The following is an 18,200-nucleotide window of genomic DNA, read 5'->3' as shown; positions in this document are numbered from 1 at the left end:
TGTTACGCGGTGAAGCCAACCCAACTAACTATGCCTGGCGGTGACCCTGAGCGGCGTGTTACGTTCGCTTCGCCGCCCAAAGCATTGAACAAATAAACTGTACCTGAATTTTATTGAGAGATTATCCTATTTATAGTCTCCTCGCAACAGGATTAGATCTCTTATAATATATGGCTATTATAATATATGCAGCCGCTAGTGACAAACCCTTATCCACAGCATCTGCGAAGCTTAGCAGGTCAGGCCTAGCAGCGCCTAGCGAACCGTGTGCTGTCAGCACGCTGACGGGTGCCCCGTCGCTGCAAGATGGGACAAGACGGGTCAAATGGGTTCAAGGTAGCCGCCACAAGCGGAAGCAGAATGAGAGGATTTCCTGACAGTATCTGAATTACTAGAACGTTGGGTAGAGACTCAAGCCTATTAAAAGTGGGAGATGAAATTTGTCAGTACGAAAGGGTTATATACCAGATATAAAGATGGTCCCGAAAATTCAAAACCTGACAGAACATATGCGCAGAAAAATATATTTATTAAAATCACTGTTTATTTAACATGCCACGACCAACTATGTTGTCTGAATTCTGGAACACAGAGGTGCTATCAACCAACAAAAACAATACAAATTAAGGGCATAAAATTAATGACGAACACATAAAAACAGCCAAGAGTACAATAACGCCGTGATAGCAAAAATACAAAGCAGCGGTGAATATTAGATACAGAAACACCACCCCAAGACTTAAAAGGCAATCTAGCAATGACCATATAAGAGAAGAGCCAGGTATAGTCATAGTAAATATGAACAAGAAACTAAGCGCGCAAAATACGTGATTTTCATTCGCGACTAAGTGTGGCTAGAAAACGGGAAAAAAAGCAAGCAGGATAAAGTGACTGGGTTAAAGAAAGAAACTGAGTTATTACGTTCTGCAGCTGTTTTCAAAATGAGGGAAAAAAATTTTGAAAGGTGTTAGGGCTGGAAGAGCTGGTGTTATGTAAGTCCTTGGGGCCAATGTGAAGAAGAATTCTTGCTCAACAATGGTGAAGAATGAAAGGACGGTAAATTCTAGTCGGTTTTGCGGAAGCACGGGAAATGATCAGGGGACGAAAGAACAGCGCCGTAAAGGACGTTGTGCAAGGAGAGAAGACCACCTCGCGCTCGTCGCCAGCTTAAAAAGCACAGACAAATCAGCCGGGCTGCCTTTAGGGGCTCTGTTTTGTTAATTGAAGCAATATTTACCTCCGGAAAAAACTTGTGCACTCTTCATGTGAGCATACTGTGCAGACTCCATTGCAAATAATATGGGCATACTATATAATAGCGCGAGAAAGCGAGGATATAAGACTTGAGGAAAGTACACGGGGTATTAAACTCTGCGCCGCCAAGGGCAAGCATAACGCTGCAAGAGACTCATTGTACATGCTTGGAGAAGGTCAAAGCTTTGTCAAAACGTGCACATCTATCTCTTCCCTCGATTTATTTGCTGACGGACTCTGATGAAACGCAGAAGCCGCCGTATGGAGGAATTCAGCACAGGGCCTCGCATTTAGCGTTGAAGGGCTGAAGCCTTGCGCTACTGCTTCGAGCAGATGCATGCCGCTACAAATATTCGAACGTGTACACAGTCATACTGTCCTGCGCCAATGCGGCGGCACCCTCAAGGGGCCCTTGAGACGCGAAGGCATGTCGTTATGCATGTATGTGTCCATGTGCCTCTCTCTGCACGACCCATACAGGCCTGATCGGCGTCAGTCAGGCGGGCGGCGAAGATGTCTCGTCGCGACCTTATGGCGACTGCGCGGGGATGTGGTCCGCTCGCGTTCGAATCGTCACCGCCGTGGCCCGGCGCCGTGCCTCGCATGCCGAGCGTGCGCAAGCGCGAGTGGGCTTATCTTTATGCTCTGATTTACGGGCCAACAAGATTGCCACCAAGGAGGCGACCGCAATTTATGGCCGCGAATAAAGTGCACCGCGCCGGCGAACGGGGACTCTCTGTGGCCACCGAGCCCACCATCTGCGTCGGCGGCGAGACTCACGCAGCGCCCTACCGTTGAAGTTGCCGGTCTTTCTTTATTGCAGGTTGTTTAGCTGCGAACAAGGCGGTCTGTGTGCTCGCTATTGTGATCTCTTTTTCTTCTTCGCTTTACATGTCCACTCGAGATTTTGAGTGCTCCGCACAATAACCTTTTTGTGCTGGTTTTGCGGGGTGCTTAGCTGTTTTTATTCAAAAAGGAGGGACCGAAAGCCGCGCAACACCGATTCGTCGCCGAGGCAATACTCGCTTTCTCTGCGTTGACCATCACTTCTTCGTGGCAGAGTCTCCCCCTCCGCCCCCCCCCCCCCTCCAACAACAAAAAATTAATAAAATTCACAAGGCGTTAATGAATACTCACTGCGGCCGTAAGCGCATTCGGAGGAAAAGCACGGAAATCGGTCTTCCTTCTGCAGTCTCAGTGCTATAGCAAAGCAATAAGCAAAGCAAATTGAAAGAAGAAAACCGATGCAAACTAGAATAAAACAGGGAGGGGTAGTTAGGGCTCACGCATTATAGATGTCAATATATATGAGCCCTTGCGGTATCGAAGGCAGCGCTGACCCGCGTCAAAATCTTTTGAAAAGCAGGTATCGCTGTAAACACCAATTCTGAATTTCAGTAATTTAAAATAATCTGAAGCTACACTCATCGCTGCCACTGAAGGGCACACCTCTAAGCACTTCTTTCCACTTGATATTGAATGTGTCCTCGTCAAAACAGTAAGCAAGCCAAAACCAAATCTGGCATAGTCTGCAAGATTCAGCATTGTCGATTGTAAATTGCTCTAGCCACTCAAGGTAAGCGGCAGTAAATCACAAATGCTTTCAGATGCTTATAAATTTGCTCTGAGACTTTCTACATGACCTATTCTTATTCTTTTAAGTTTAACGACCCACGCGAAAAAGGTAACTGTCTTAGAACAAGGCTCCTTATACACGCGACATGCCTGGCTTTTTAGGCGCTTTTCGTTCTCGGCATTCGAGGAAGAAGCCAGGTAGTTTCTTTTGGCCTCTGTCCGCGTTTTGAGCAAACAAAAATTCTTTTAGAGAACCGACTCTAACCTGCGGAAAGAAGAAACGATCAGGCCCCTAGCAAACACATTTTTCTGCCTTCTTTTATGAGAGAAATTAAAACGCGAAAACAACGCACCCAGATAACAGCAGAGTTCCTAGCGCTGGGTTTTCCGAAGCTTTCCACTTTCTTCCTGATATCCAACCGGCGCACATCGGCCTTCGTATTTTGAATTGCAAGCGGAGGAACGCTTTGGTGCGCCGCACTCGAGGAACACAGAGGCGGAGCAACCGCCAACAATTTGCTATGGAGTTTCAAGATGTCGCTCCATTTTCCCAGCTGCGTACCTTTTTGTATTTCGACCCCACTAGAAACCCCATGCATAATGCAGCGGTTTCGTGCTTATTTCATTCGAGGAAGCGCTTCTGTGTGGCCTATTGTCTCGAGGATGTGGTTCTTTCCCGTGTGTAGTTCCTGAGATATCGCATGACTGCTGTCTGGTCGAGCTAACTTCAACACGAAATTTTCGTGTTACTCTTGTTTTCGAGAATTTTCTCTTATTCTCTAAATATCGTGAGGGAAGGGGCACTCGTGGCAGCTTCAAGTCGTGGGGCCACCAGAACCCCGGGTGTCCTCTTCGCAGTCGCCGAATAAGCGGAGCGGGCCTCATAGCAGTCTAACAGAAAAAAAAAAAGCCGTTTCATATAGACCTTTCACATTTGCCTTTTTGAGTGCGGCCATATTTCTACTGGACTGTGCCAGCAGCTTTCTGATTGGCGGATTTCATACAGGCATCTACTGCGCATGCGCAGCACAATCCAACACGCACGCGCGCTCAGTCAAGCTCTAAACAATGAAAACGTCTATATTTGCACTGGAAGAATTCATTTATGCTGGTTTATATTTTTTTTTCGATGCCCAGTTGTTTTTTGAGTAACTATATTATTTTATCGCCTGAAGTTAACCGTATAATCTTTATCTTCCTCAAATTCATGTATGTACGAACCATCTGCAATGCTGCAGCTTTGTCGCAGTGACATACGCCGACATGACAATATCAATCGAAAAAGGTTGCTTAATTTAAGCACGTTTTTTTTTTTTCATTCGCAATCAGTTCAGTTCGTTATGCTTGTGCTTCAGTTTGTTCGTCTTGACGTACCCTTGGTAAGCATTCAAGAAATGCAACCTGTTAGGTTTTTTGTTTCGTAACAATGAAAACAATGGTGCGCAATGGACGGTTTAGACAACTATGCATTTTTAACGTTGCTTTCATGCGGTTCGCTTAGATAGCAGTTTGCAAGGCACGCTGCGTTTTACAAAGAAAGAAAATATTCTGAAAATACTGTCTCATAACGCGCGCGACGGCAATAACGTGAGCTAGCGATCAATTCCAGCCTTTTGCTTGACGCATATGTCACGATAAGCAATGGGACCTTCAGAAGCCATGCGCTGACGTTTTAACAATGTTTTCACCGGTGCTTGGTCCGTGTATACGCTCGTAAAGACTGTTTGTAAAGTCCTTAACGATCACTGCTGGAGCTATAAACGACGGTTTACGCTACTGTGCGGCGTCTAGGGCTTTCCACATAATGATACTGAAGCTTTTATTAACTGGCAGTTTTTTCTGCTTGTGACCGTAATATCGATTGGTTCGGCTCGCTGGCTCCCACATTTCTTGCAGGTTCCGAAGTAAAGAAAGCACCCATGAAGTGCATGAAACTGTAAGGCGCCGAATACAGCTGTGTTGGAATAAGATGTCTGCGAATTGTGCTATTTTGCTGCCCTCATTTCGCCATGCAAGGGCAACATCCATCCGCGTTCTTAGTTTTCTCATTGTCTAGGTCTCATGCTTGTGTGCAGGCTATGCTCAGACGCACGGAAATGCAATGACGCAGCACACACTCGCTGCACTGGGCTGAGAAAAGCTGGGCAGCCTTTCTTGAAACGTGAGTCGTCCATTCCACTCGAGGTTTTGACTTTCCTTCACGGTTGGATAGTTTGCTGAAAGAAATAGCACCGGTTAAAGGCAAACCATGGGACCAGAATACGTATGAGCACCAGCGTAAAAATCAAGATGTGTTGCTGGGCTAGCTGGCTCTGCCTGTTAACTTGTGAAAAAAGGCGCTACATTGGCACTCACAAAAAGACAGGACGACTAGCACAGGCGCCAACTTCGAAATGTTTATATGTGTTTGCAAATAACTGTGCTCCTATGGTGTAAAAAACAGTTCGAAGTTGGCGCCTGCACTTGTCTCCTGTCTTTTTTGTGTCAACGTAGCCATTGTTTCATTAGTTAAAAACATAAAGAGAGGAGGCAAATGAACCTATCATCACCGTCGTTATAACACGAAGCCTACAGGACGCAAACGTGCAATCCGGTGAGATGACGCATACCTGCACATGCTATCGTAAAATATTTTATAACGCTATTTGTTGCCCTCACCCAAACCCAAGAGAAGATTACCTTTCAAGTTATTCATCGCGAAAAAGAAAGGTAGAATTTATCGGTGACTTGTGGTTCCTAGTCTTTACCAAGCAGTTTCTTAGAAACATTTTAGCATATTTCCCTTGGCGAGAACGAAATGTACGCAGTAGCCGGTCTTACTTTGTCATAGCTGTATTCAGGGTCTGAATTCCATTTTTCAGGCAGCTAAAATTAGATTATTTTTTTTTTTACCGCTCAGACATAAAGTTCGGCTAGCAACTTATCATTATTTTCCTATTGCCAGTCCTAAACGTTGACGTTATCACAGGAGAAGAGAGTTAAGAACCTGGTAGTGCGAGGCGGAGCGCTTACGCTAGGCCCGCAGCCATTAACTCATTCCTTCGCCTTCAGTCATGCTCTCCTGTCTTTCGCCTTCCCGCCCCTTAACATTTGGGGGAGGGTCAGGGCGCCATGCGCTCGAAGTAGGCTAACCGGGTCGTGCCTAGCCCCAGTATAGGCTGGGCCGCTTCAGTGTGCTCATTGTCAGGTACTAAATGGCATGGTGGGATGCCGCCTTAAAAAGTAAAAACATGCTACGTTCGTGCATTGTGCATCGTCAGATACAAAGAGTAGAATGGACAGAAAAAAAAGCTAAAGAAAAATTGCCCGGCCCCATTGTCAAATACAATAGCAGCAAGTAGGCGCGGCGAACCATAAATAGGGATGAGTAACATGAATTGAGAACTGTCGGCAGGTTGGTTGATGTTTACGAAACAGCGTAACGGGACAAGGCCAAAGGAGAGAGCGGAGGGTTGAAGAAAGGGAGACAACACAGCGTTGAACTAACAGCTGGAGTTTATTTGGCGCGCTACGCATATGGTAGATGCGAGTAGATGCTCCGTTGTGCTGCTTCGTAACCATCACAGAAAACCAACTCGCCGATCAACTCGCTTAGCATGACACTGTTTTCATATGCTTTGTATGACGGACACTGTGATGTAGAAATGCGAGTCGATGTGTCAATAGGGCACTCCGCTGTCTTTGGCGCATGCGGTTTGTCAAGCAGGCGCGCCACCCTGTGTTTTGCTGCGTTTATTTCGCCAACATTACCGCTTAAACCACGATTTCAGGAACCCTCTGTAGTGTGGCATGCCAAGTCACTGTAGCTAGGCTGAGGGCGATTCATTTCGTCAGGCTTTTATGCAGCTTTTGTTGTTTGCCGCGGATATTTGCTGCTTCCTCGGCTTTCTTTTTTTAAACAAAAAGCAGACGTCTTCTTCCTTCCTTGCATTCAGTGCAGTTCGCAATTTCTGCGAGGATAATGCGACTCGGCGGCTGAGAGCTACCCCACACGAAATTGAAGAAACAATGGTGTGCCAGAGTTTATTTTTTTCTTCGCGCTTTGTTATCCCCTTTTTTTTACTGAGCATTAGGGTCCAGGCCCTAGCCGCGGAACTGGATACGCAAGGAAAGGTTTGTTTGCAGCCTCTACATGTGCCTACTGGAAAAAGCGCGAGATAGCAAAACCAGCCACGTTTCGAAATGTCAGGGCGCCCACGGGTTATCCCAGCCGTGGTCGTAGATAGTCCTAAATGCCCTCAGACTCCCTGTCGCAGCCAGTAGTCGCTTTAGGTGACGAAAATTCTTGAACCTTATTGCGTCGCAAGGTTTGGCTATCGAACGGAAGCGTTTTTGCGTGCGACGTAGTGTTCCGTTTTGTGACCCACCGGTGTAAACGATTGGTGCCGATCAAAATATTGCCTTTGGTCGCGTCATTTTTCTGAGTTAGGCGATAACCCCTTGCGACACGTTCATCCACGCCGCTGCGGGCCACAGCGGTGTCTCCGGCCCGGCGCTCGCAGTGACCCTCGTCGGTCAATCCGGGAACGGGAAGCGGCCGGAGGTCCCGGGAGCACGTCCGTACTGTGTTCAGTCTTGTTAATTTTCGCCGCCCAACGCTCGGGACGTGACCGGCGTGGGACGCACGGTGGCCATCACTTTCTGCTGCAGCGCCATCGACCGGCGTGCACGCCTTGTTTATGTGTCATTTCCCGGGCAATAAGCAAGGTCCCAGCTACGTGATCCGTGCCCATAACAGCGATGGCACCCTGTACCGGCATCGCGCGCGCGTGCGCCGCCCCCTGGCGGCTGTCTTCGGGTATCGACGAGGGGCGGCACCTCGGCCGTCCCCTAATGACGCTTTCATACCGCCGGCCCACGTCCGGACCCCATGAATGCGCTCACCGCCAGCCTGCAGCCCCGTCGCACCAGCTATTATGGGCCGCACACTGCGCTTGTCAAGCGCGGTTGTCGCAGCGTCATTCCGTTCTTCCCGTGTTCGCATTAATAAGTTCCAGTCGACTTTTCGCTTTATTTTCAGTGCTACTTTTCCTTCCTGAAATGGTAATTTCCCTACTTTTATGATATATCGCTCCCCGAAATGACTCAGGTTCATTCCAAGCGCTCGAAAGCACAGGTTGGAGACTTCGCAAATGCCGAACATCTGTCACTCCTTTTGATAACCTTTACTACGGAAACAAGTGAAACATTTGGAATTTTTTTTTTAAGAAGGTCAAGTGCGAAGCCTGACGTTTTACTCTCAGTACGACATTTCGCTGTCAGTGTGAACAGACACTGACAGCGGCAGATTCCTGCGGCCGGAATCTTTTCAGACGCTAGAAGAAACAGAAACAGAGTGCCATGCAGCCCGAGTTTCTCCAGAAAGCCGCTTATAATTCAGTTGTAGTTGATAGGCCTTGTTTACGATAAAAAAGTTTCCCGCCTTTCATAACAGCGCTATGGTTATCTCATACCTTACTCCTTTCTCTGACCCTTTCCGCGCACGGGTCAAATTAAAAACAAAAAAAGTGCTGCTCATTGCAGGAGCAACTTACTTTGTTCTATATTAGTAATCTATGGCCACACTTTCTCACTGCTGGTGCCCCCGTAGCCTAATGGGGAACGTGCTCGTCCTACATGGGAGTCGTGCAGAAGCGACGTATCCGGCTATTGCAGAAACTTTTGTTTGGACGTCCCTCTCCAAATGGACTCACGTCGTTGACTGAAGCGGTTCTCGGGCGCACTACGGCTTTCGATGGAGATAGGCTGCATATAAACCTACGCACTCCATGATCGGAGTAAGTTCGGAGTAACAACTTAGAAGAGCACGTTTCATGTAGTGTGTAGACAGCCGCCGTCACTTTTAGGCCCGAAGTCCTGAGAAAAGTCTCGGTTTTGAAAGCAACATCAACTCGCAGCTGTTCAGAGCGAGCCGAAGAAGCGAATAGTACTCATTTCTTAAAGCGCACAGCTAAGCTTTTACTGTGTTTGTGGCAGTACATCAGATGCAAAATCAAAATCACTACCGTTTCGCTTAATACCCGTGTAACATAGGCTGGAAATGGTTCGATACTCCCAATGATTCTTCTCTCTTGTAGCATGCGAACCCACAGTGCCTTTTGTAAAACAATGAGCGTAAGTAACAGCAGCTTAGCCTTTAGTGCGCCAAGGAAAGCGAATCAAAAAAGGAGTGTTTAAGAAGCTTTCAGACAAAATTGGAATATTTGCTCCCTGTTACTTAATAAGCACGATAGCTGTATCAACCCAAAAGGCATCAGAGGTTAGTTATAGGTATACCAGTGACACTAGCAGGTCATGGTCATCCCATATATTTAACGCTGCACTATGTGCGCCTAAGGACAGGGGTTGCACGGCACTGCATGCACAGTAACTGTAACCAGTAAGTTGTGGCGGTGCCTGGCAGTCATTAGGGGGTCCTTGGTGCCCGAGGCAGGGCTGCTTCCGTGCTGGTCGTCGTGTCCGCGTTATGGTTTATCTCCACCCTCACCAACGAGGCTAGTGGGACGACCGTGCAGGCCAGCGGGATCAATACTGAGCACCATAGCCTTGAGGTGGAATCCTTAAATAGCGCGCGCGTTATCGATTTCCCCCGACCACATTGCGCGATATTTGGCATAACCAACGATGGACTTTTCTGTTGATCAATATGAAAATTTCTTTCATACATTAGATTGATAACGAAAGCGATGCTGCGGAAGTCGTCCCGCTTCCAGCCCATTCAATCGAGGCGTTGTGTGCACAATGTAAAGAAAATGCTTGCAACATTCGCTCTATTCTGCCGCGAAAGACAGCTCCGGTTTGTTGCTTCCGTTCAGTGCGCTGCCTGCAATGTATGCTTTCATAAAATTCCTACCGCAACCCTTCACGAGATTCAAGTGGGCCGGCTAGACCACATGTGTGAGATGCGCACCCGAGAGAATTGGCAAATAGGACAGTCCTGCGGAGTTAGCTGACTCACGTGGCAACATTCTTGCACCATGTTTGAGCCGGCGTCTCCAACTATCGTACAAGAGCAAGAACAGTTTGTCCAACGCAGTTTGCTACATTATAGTCTCGCCACTGCAGAAAACACTTCTTACGAGCTACATTTAGTCACAATTTAAAATGTCGCAATTTACGAAGCGAGAATTCTGAGGACCTTTCCTCAACTATACCTCTGTGAGGCGCTACAAAAAATTCACAGACTATCTCGTCTTCGAGAGTTTAACAAAAATAGTGGTTTTTGAGAAAAGGAAATGGCTCAGTAACTGTCTCGTTTCCCAACGGGCACTTCAAACGCGCCGTGAAGGAAGAGAAGAAAGTGGGAGTGAAAGTAGAAAGAGAGAAAGAGGTGCCAAAGTGGAGGGCTCCGGAATAATTTCGGCCACTTGGTGGTCTTTAACATGCACTGACATCGCATAGTACACTGCCGCCTTTTGCGTTTCGTTTCCATCGAAACGCGGCCGCCGCGGTCTCGAGAGTAGATGTAAGCACGAAATGCACTGCAGGGAAGGACGGCTCACAGATGCTCATAGCCACACCCGTGTCTTGGGGAGCGTCTCTCATCAACCACTTTACTTTCCTTTAGCTTTTCTTCACGAGCGACAGGGCGTCCGGATTTCTTTGCCGCTTTTTATGTACGGCGACCCGCGAGACCAACGCCTGCCGTGGTTCAAGAGGGGATGGTGCCACCAAGTGCTACACCGAACTCTGGGGTGTTTGCCTCAGCCGGACGCCGCCGTCACCGCCTGCGCCGACCTCCACGCCGAAGAACAACAAATTAGAACTGGTTACTGGCCGTGCTGGTAAATGTCGCTAAGGAACCTGTGTTCTAGGTTCGCCCTCATTGCGTAATGACGGCAACTCACGCGGCGCTGTCCCCTCGCTTATCAAGTGCCACCAGGACTGCGCGTGCGCCTCTCGGCCTGCACGGAAGAACTTAGGCTCCTTCGCGCCTGCCTTGCGATAACATCACCCACCACGGTAGCACGAAGACGCACTTGTTGACTCATGCGCTGCTCCAGCGGCAACGCAGAACGTAGCACCAAGTGGACCGGAAGCTTCGCCAAAAATTTGGTGATGTTTAATTCTTCTAAATCTAGTTGTAGAGAGCGAAAGCTCTGTTCCGTTGGTTCCCAACTCTAGCTTCTCGTTGATCCTCGGTTTCAGCGGCTCGCTTAGCTCGCGTCCTCTGCGGTACACCTTCTCGACGAGCAATATCGACTGGACGATCGGACACGGCTTGACCGCGACGCCGGAGAGGTGACACATTCGGGCCGGCACGCGCCTCATCCAGGGGAGAAACTGAAGAAGAAACCGCTCACGCAGGAACTGTCACACCCTATCCTTGTCACGTGGCATCACAACGGCGAGGCGGGCTAGCGCGCGCAGCTGCGCCTCTCCCAGACTGCCCTCCCTAATCACGTGGTATCGCAGCGGCAGAGGCGGCCAGCGTGCACACGTGCGCCTCTGCTTGGTAAGTCACGTAGTTTTCCTGCGCTCTGGGGCCTCAATGTCAAACGCGCTCCAAGATTGACCTTGGCAGACGTGCTGAAATAGAGCTTGCGCTCTAAAATTTTTTTAGGTTTGCCTCAGTGTTTTACTCCGTTCTGGCGCCAAGGTCACCCGCGACGGGCCGACAACGGGAGTTAAAAACATTTGATGCTAAAAAATATAGGCAGTTTGACTGAAGGCGCATTCTAGGAATAAATCTGAAGAATTACTGCACTAATGGCGGTCGCTTGTACGCAGTTGCCCTAGTAACTTCCACAAAAAGCCGCTGCTCACTGTTCTCGCTGTGCCAGCCGAGGCGTGGCGGAGAGGCTATGCGGCACCTACGGAGTGACGCGGTTTGATGAACGTCGCTGAGCGCTTACCGCGGGATTTGCGGATTGCCCGAGAAATGTCCAGTTTGATGGGCCACAGCACCATCGCAAATCAGGTTTTTGATATCATAAAAAACTGATATGGCTATTACTAAGAGCCAGCTACAAATCTCTGATTACAGCCAGGCTCGCCCAACTAATAGTTAAAAAGTTAACTTTAAATTTAGTTAACCAGCTTACTAGTTAACGCGATTCACCAGTTTTCAGATGCCCGTCAACACAGGCATTAGTGCCACAAACGCCATACTGTTACCTCAAATAGCCTACATTTAAAAATTAGTGGCTGACTTCCCTGAAACACCTGGTATATCAGTGCGTCTACTTTATGGGCAGCCTCAATCGGATATCCAACAGTTTGCTTTCGTGCGGCTAGTTTCACTGAGTGTGCAGTAACCTTTACCACCGCTTGCAACGATCTTTCCGGGGTTACGTTAGTGGCCATGCTGTTTGCATCAAAAATAAAAATACCAAAGCAGATAGGCACGTGCGCCTCGTGGCACTTTCGCCTGACATGGCCGCAGCCTCAACCCCACGGGGTGTTCGGGCGGGTCGGCGAAGTGAACACGTCGGCACTGCCTTCTCTGCAAAGTTTTTCTTTTCCGGGAGAAATTGTGCGGGGCGCCGAAGTGCTTCTTAAGCGTTCCTAAGCGCGCATAAAATCTGGCCCAGCTGGGCACCCTCGCCCGTTTGTCTTCGCGCGGTGCCCTCCAATCCATCGCTGCCGGAGCAAAAGTTCTAGCGCCTGGCACCCTTTCCCCGCCGGCGTTTTCAAGTATCGCCCGACAAAGGCAAACAGCCGCGCGGGCCTTCACCGGGCCAAGTGGAGCGGCAGTGAGGAAGCTGAGTTGGCAGCGATGGGGGAAGGCCGATCATATTTTCGCAGGCGAAGCAGGAATTCCCCGGGGAAAGGCCCTCTGACATTCGGGCCCGGAAGAAAGAGAGAAAGAGCGGCCCGCGTTTTCTCGTTTCACACACAGAACGAAGCCGACGTCGGGTATGCGGCCGACAAGGAAATACAATTCCAGGACGATTTCGCGTTCGGCCAACCGAACGTTGCGAGGAGCGGCTGGTACGGCGCCCACTTTGGAAGTCTCGCCGCTCGGGTGCGCAGAGGAGCCGGCGCTCGCCCGACGCGACGCCGGGCTGGCGCAAGTCAGCGTCTGGCCCCGCGACCCGGCGTCGCTGTCACACGCGTGGCCCCGCCGCCGGCTTTGCTCGCCCGGCCGAGCGAGAGCACGGGCTCGGCGAGTGACTCGTTATGCACTTTTTGCCCGGGATTCCCAGAGCGAAAGCGTTTAGACCTGCCCGAAATACACCGCTACGGGACGCGCGAAAATGGATAGCATTTGCCCAAACGGGTAAATCTTTGGTCCCTGGTTCGGCTTCAAGCTTGAAATACAAGCGCCTACCATGTGTACAGATAAATATTCTTTCAGGAGAAGCATCGTACCCCAAATCCCCGTCGTTTTTTCTTCTCTCGAGTAGTGTAGTCTATGCGGGGTCTCCTCGTTCCTGACTGCTCTGTGAAAAACAACGATTGCGAAAGACAGTCAGCACGTGTGTTCCAAAGAAAGTACTGCAAACGGCAGCTTACAAGCGAGAAAAGACTATTCCGCACGAACGACACCGCCGTTCCTGCTGGGGGTAACGACAGTACGTACGGAATGCTGTCATACTTGCTGATACTGGCACACATATTGAGCGAGGTTAGCCCCTAAAGCTATTAAGTTGCCAAGTGGAGTATCGTGCATGTCTCTCTGATCAATACTAAGCGCATAGCGGAGCTAAAAAATCGTTTTAGAAAACGGCTTTCAAAGACGTCGGAAAGAAGTCTAACGAAGTCCTGCAGGAGTATTCGTTCACAGCCTCAACACGCGTTCCATCATGACTCTACGTTAGCTGGAGCGATGAGTAAAGGCTCGCTGCAAAGAAGCGAAAGGTCGAGACCCGGGGCCGTGAAGAACGTTGGCGGTATCGGATGCGGAGTGTTCCGCTCACGCGGTGTGTTGTGGTGCTGCTGCTGCTGATGATGATGATGATGAATATGTCCTCAGGTTTAATAGCACATACCCACGGCGGGGGATTGGCCAGGGAGCATAGCGCATACAAACGCACTCATGTACAAGGAGTGGAGTATTTGGATAACTTTTGGACTTAAAGCTAGAATTTGTGCTCTGGCACCGTGCATGCACTTCCTTTAGCTGCGTTCGTATTTGGCCTGCGGCGCAATCATGCAACAAACGTCGGAAGGAACACTTCCTGTGTCTTTCTTTTTAGCCAACCTTGTCCTTATCGCTCCACGTAACAAACGACTGCCTAAACAAACATCCTCCATCCTATATTAGGCAATACGCGTATAACAGTAGAGTGTTAATCTCGGTGATCTGCTTAGAATTGATTTCAGTCCTTTGCATGCACGTAGTTAAGCCCGTATTGAAACTACTGAATCGCGGAGCATTCGTTTTATACGCGCCCTTGATAGACGGCAGTTCCTTCGGCGACATCTGTCAGCGCACTGACATTTGTTTTTCAACATGGGCGTAGGTTCACCGCTCAGGGGAAACTTCTTACTTTGTTCAGCCTACGTATTGACTCTTATGAAAACAAAGAGTTGATAACGTGAGTGGTACTTAACGCCTGAAATGAGATTCCTTGAGAAAATGTTGTACAGCCCTCAATTTATTGAAGGCCTTACAGCGAGGAATAAAACGTGTCTGTAGCGGCACGCATTCTGTCTAGACTGTTTTAATGCGCTCGAAATCGCGACAGTTCTACGGCTTTAACCTCGTAGCTCTACACCTTTGCTGCTGACTAATCTGCGTTTTTTGTTAGCGCTACGCTTTTAAGGCTATAGCTAAAGTTGTGCGCTCTTTAACTGAGTTTTTCATTGTGTAACCAGGTGATAAATTCCGGCCTGTCTTTACGTTTCAGTCCCCACGAGAAATGACAGTAAGCAGCAGCAAGCACGACGAGTCCTTGGAACCAGATACGGAGTAGTCCGAGCGGGAAAACTCTCGGCTGGCCGTAGTCGCCGCTCGGCACGATACAAGCTCTACGAAAGCAGAAATAGCCACGGGATCGAAACCGAACGCATACAGTGCCGAGCAAAAGCCAAGCGCGAGGGAATCTAAGCGGGGCAGGACAAAAGCCAGCCACAATGGGAGCGCGAAAGTAGCTCGGCGAGAAAAGAACTCAACTCGACAAGATCGAAGCTCGAAGTTAATGAAGCTCGGAGGAATCGAAAAGCACCATTGCCGGGACCGTTTCCGTGCGCACTCCCCGGCTGATGAACCTTGGCGCGGCGGCGCACTGCGGCGGCGCGAGGGTTGCTCTCGCGCGGCACTTGGCGCCTCCAAGGCGCTCGCGAGTTATTCCGGGACTGGCCGTCAGCGCCCCATACATCGCGTGACGAGCGCTGCTTTTCCGTGCGGCACCTGCCGACGAGCGCAGCTCCGCCGGACCACGTGGACACGCCTTTGTTTTATTAACTGGACGCACACGCAACCCGTTGGTCGACTGGCCCCGGGGCGAGGCAGTCGCTCACCGCCCCGCCGCCGTCGCCCCACGGCGCTTCTCGCGTTCGTGCCGGCGTTGACAAAAATGTTTACTCTGGCCTGCCGGATGTGTAGGCCGTCGTGATGCAGGGAGCCGCGTCCAGTTGCGGGTGCGTTGGAGGTGATTTTGTACACCTAGGAATAAGCGGGTTCTAGGGGCTACACGTCATTGCTCACTCTATTCGGGACTTGTCGCATAGCGGCGTTTGCTTGCCGCGCCAAGTGGAAAGCGGCGTGCATTAACTGCGGCTGTGCTGACGGTGAACGGTCAGTATGGCCCGCTCGCATTCATTTCCTCGGTCTCCGCCTCCTTTCTCCTGTGCAGAGGTGGCGTCAGTAAAGGCGCGGTTATACTCCGACGTAGCGCGCGCGCGCGTGCGCGCGCGGCACGGCGACGTCACGTCGGCGAAACGCGACACTCTATACTCCAGCGGCGCCCGACCACCAGCGTGTTCGGCGGCTTTCGGCGCGGTCTGACGGCGCCCGGCGCGGAATGCAACCGGCTGCATTTCGCGCGGGCCGCGCCGAGAGCGCGCCGAAGCCGCCCACCCAGAATGCACCGCGCGCGCCTCCCACGCCACTCCTCCCCTCTCTCGTCGTTGCTCACAAGATGGCCGCCTCCAACGAGACCATGGTGGACCTCACTGACTCCGGGGTGGAGAGATTTTTGGACGCCGTGCAGCAACATCCTTGTGTCTACGATACAAAGCGGATCGATTACCGCGACGTAGAACGCAAAAGCAATGCCTGGGAGCAGATACGCTTGCACGCAGGCCTCTCGACAGGTGCGTCATGCTGCATACTCGCGTCGAAACATCTCCGGTTCTGGTGCGCGATCATTGTCTGTAGTTCTTGCCTTGCTTTTCTTTTTGTTTCAGTTGAAGATTGCCTAAAGCTGTGGAAGCGTTTGAGGGACCGCTATACTCGTGAGCGGAAAGCTATTGAAGCCAGCAAAAGGAGCGGCAGCGGCTATGTGTCCCGGCGAACATGGGAATTCGCCGAGGCCATGGCGTTCTACAAGGATTGCGGCCGCCCGAGGAAGTGAGTTTTTGTGCTCTGTCAGAGTTGTGCGACACCGTTTATTGTTGTTTATTGAGGCCACCTTAAAGGCTGCGCTTTTTAATCGCATGTTTGATGTCTTTCTCGAAACAGTAGTATTTTATTCGCTGCATTGGATTCGGTGTGCTCCTTCCTCACACGACGCGGCTGTCATGCGGTGCAGGCAACTTAGCTTGCGAGTCTTTTTTTTTTTTTCCTTGACCGTAATCCGGTTGTCATGTTGCATTTTTCAAGTGCGCGTCAATAATTGTGTGTGTGTGCGTGTGCGCGCGGGTGTGTGTGCTCATAAAAAATGCCATGTTTACTATTACTGGCAACGCATGCTGTTTTTTTTTTAGTACAGTGCGGGATTCAAGCTAGTCAGGCACTTTTCTGCGCATTTTGTCGCATTGGTTAAGTCTTCTTTGCAGAGAACTCTTCGGCATGGCGGCTGGAACCCGAAACCTCCACCAAGAGATGTTACGTAGACGTACGCACACAAGGAGTAGGCATAGTCACAAAAAGATAGCTGAGAAGTCTAACCACCGCCGGCCAACGGCGCACACAACACACGTCGTCCTCTTCAGGCTGTGAGCACGAGCCCTGCACTGTCTTCATCGTTGTCCATTGACAATATCACAAAAAATTCTGTGAATACTAATGCGACAAAAATTGCGAAAGAAACCCGTCCCTGTGGCCTACAATATTATTTATCCCAGGAACTTTCCAGCATGCACAGCAAATGCAACTAACGCGGTCAAATGATGTTGGTACACAAACAAAATTGGTCAGCCTTGCGAATGTGGACCTGGCATTTCTCAATCCATGTAAACTTTTACTTTGCAGAACTTCATGCAGCCTGAATACCACTTCGTCTTCAGCTGGTGATGGTGACACTGTGGAGGACATCTTCTTGAGCATGCAGAGAAGCAGGCCACCATCACCAGTCACAGAGTGTCTCGTGGATGCTGCATTGCCTGCAGATGCGTCATCACAAGCACCAATAACATCAACATCACCCCTGACATTGCCAGTGCTCACCACAGCAGCACCAAATCATGTGCCTGAAGCACGACCACATGAGGCTCGCAGACAAAAAACAAAAGAAAAAAAAAATGATCGATTTGAAGAAGAGCTGCTAGGACAGCTGCAAAAAAAAATGACAGAAAACGAAGCTTTTGCCCTGTCTATCGGCCTCAGCCTAGACAGGATGCCTACAAAGGTGGCATCCAAGTGCAAGGTAGGGATTATGCAGCTGATTGCCGAAGCTGGGGAAGAGATTTAATCTGGTATTGAAGCAATTTTGAATTTTTACTCTTAATTCACTGCATTATCTGGGGAAGCAATTTTGAATTTTTACTCTTAATTCACTGCATTATCTGGGAGGAATGGTGCGGCAGGGAAAGACATGGACTAAAGAAAGAAAACACACACAAGCGCCAATCGGAGGTAAACTCTTGGAGCATAAGCAAAATCCAAGGGCATGTTCTTGACATTTGATGTTGGCAGCCAAGGCAACGAGCACACACGGATCTAAACATTTAAGAGAAAAAGAGCCCGATGTACTAGAAATGTGATTGAGCAGTACATCGGGCTCTTTTTCTCTTGAATGTTTAATCCGTGTGTTCTCGTTTCCTTGGCTGCCAACACCGAATGTCAAGCATGCGCCGTTGGATTTTGCTTACGATCCAAGATTTTACCTTTGGTTGGTGCTTGCGTGGGTATTTTCTTTCTTTAGTCCAAGTCTTTCCGTGTCATAGTATTCCTCCCACAGCATGTCACACCAACTTGCCAAAACCTTTATGTTGTTCAATGAATGCATGAGCCTGCATATTTACATAGTCTTTTATTGTCCTTATCCAGAAATTTTAATCACTACCTTGAGTTTATTATGCTGCAATGATGTTTTGTTTCA

The 18,200-nt window shown here is 49.5% G+C and overlaps 2 protein-coding genes across 7 annotated transcripts in view; both read left to right on the top strand.

The window, feature by feature from the left end:
* LOC149349661 (uncharacterized) overlaps window positions 1-18,200 on the top strand; it is a 512,421-nt gene that overhangs the window by 429,202 nt on the left and 65,019 nt on the right. The window contains exon 6 of one of the 5 annotated variants that reach the window (XM_089578699.1): window positions 4,905-5,050. The exons of the other annotated variants lie outside the window; for them this stretch is intronic. The gene's annotated coding sequence lies outside the window, so the exon portion shown is untranslated. Of the gene's footprint in view, window positions 1-4,904; window positions 5,051-18,200 lie in introns of those variants that run through there. 5 annotated transcript variants of the gene reach the window in all.
* Window positions 15,719-17,753, top strand: LOC149349662 (uncharacterized). Of its 2 annotated transcripts, XM_089576813.1 has the most exons (3): window positions 15,719-16,032; window positions 16,126-16,288; window positions 17,132-17,752. In XM_089576813.1, exons 1-3 carry the CDS (start codon window positions 15,741-15,743, stop codon window positions 17,568-17,570), a joined length of 894 nt encoding a protein of 297 aa, XP_089432939.1. In that variant the 5' UTR covers window positions 15,719-15,740; the 3' UTR covers window positions 17,571-17,752. The 2 variants fall into 2 exon arrangements, with proteins under 2 accessions (XP_089432939.1, XP_089432938.1); XM_089576812.1 differs by having other exon boundaries at window positions 15,719-16,288; window positions 17,132-17,753.

The sequence above is a fragment of the Amblyomma mixtum genome, chromosome 3, assembly GCF_055824585.1.
Source record: "Amblyomma mixtum isolate Tamu chromosome 3, ASM5582458v1, whole genome shotgun sequence".
NCBI classification, from domain to species: domain Eukaryota; kingdom Metazoa; phylum Arthropoda; class Arachnida; order Ixodida; family Ixodidae; genus Amblyomma; species Amblyomma mixtum.
Note: the sequence above shows the minus strand (reverse complement) of the source record. Positions and strands in the feature narration are given on the sequence as shown.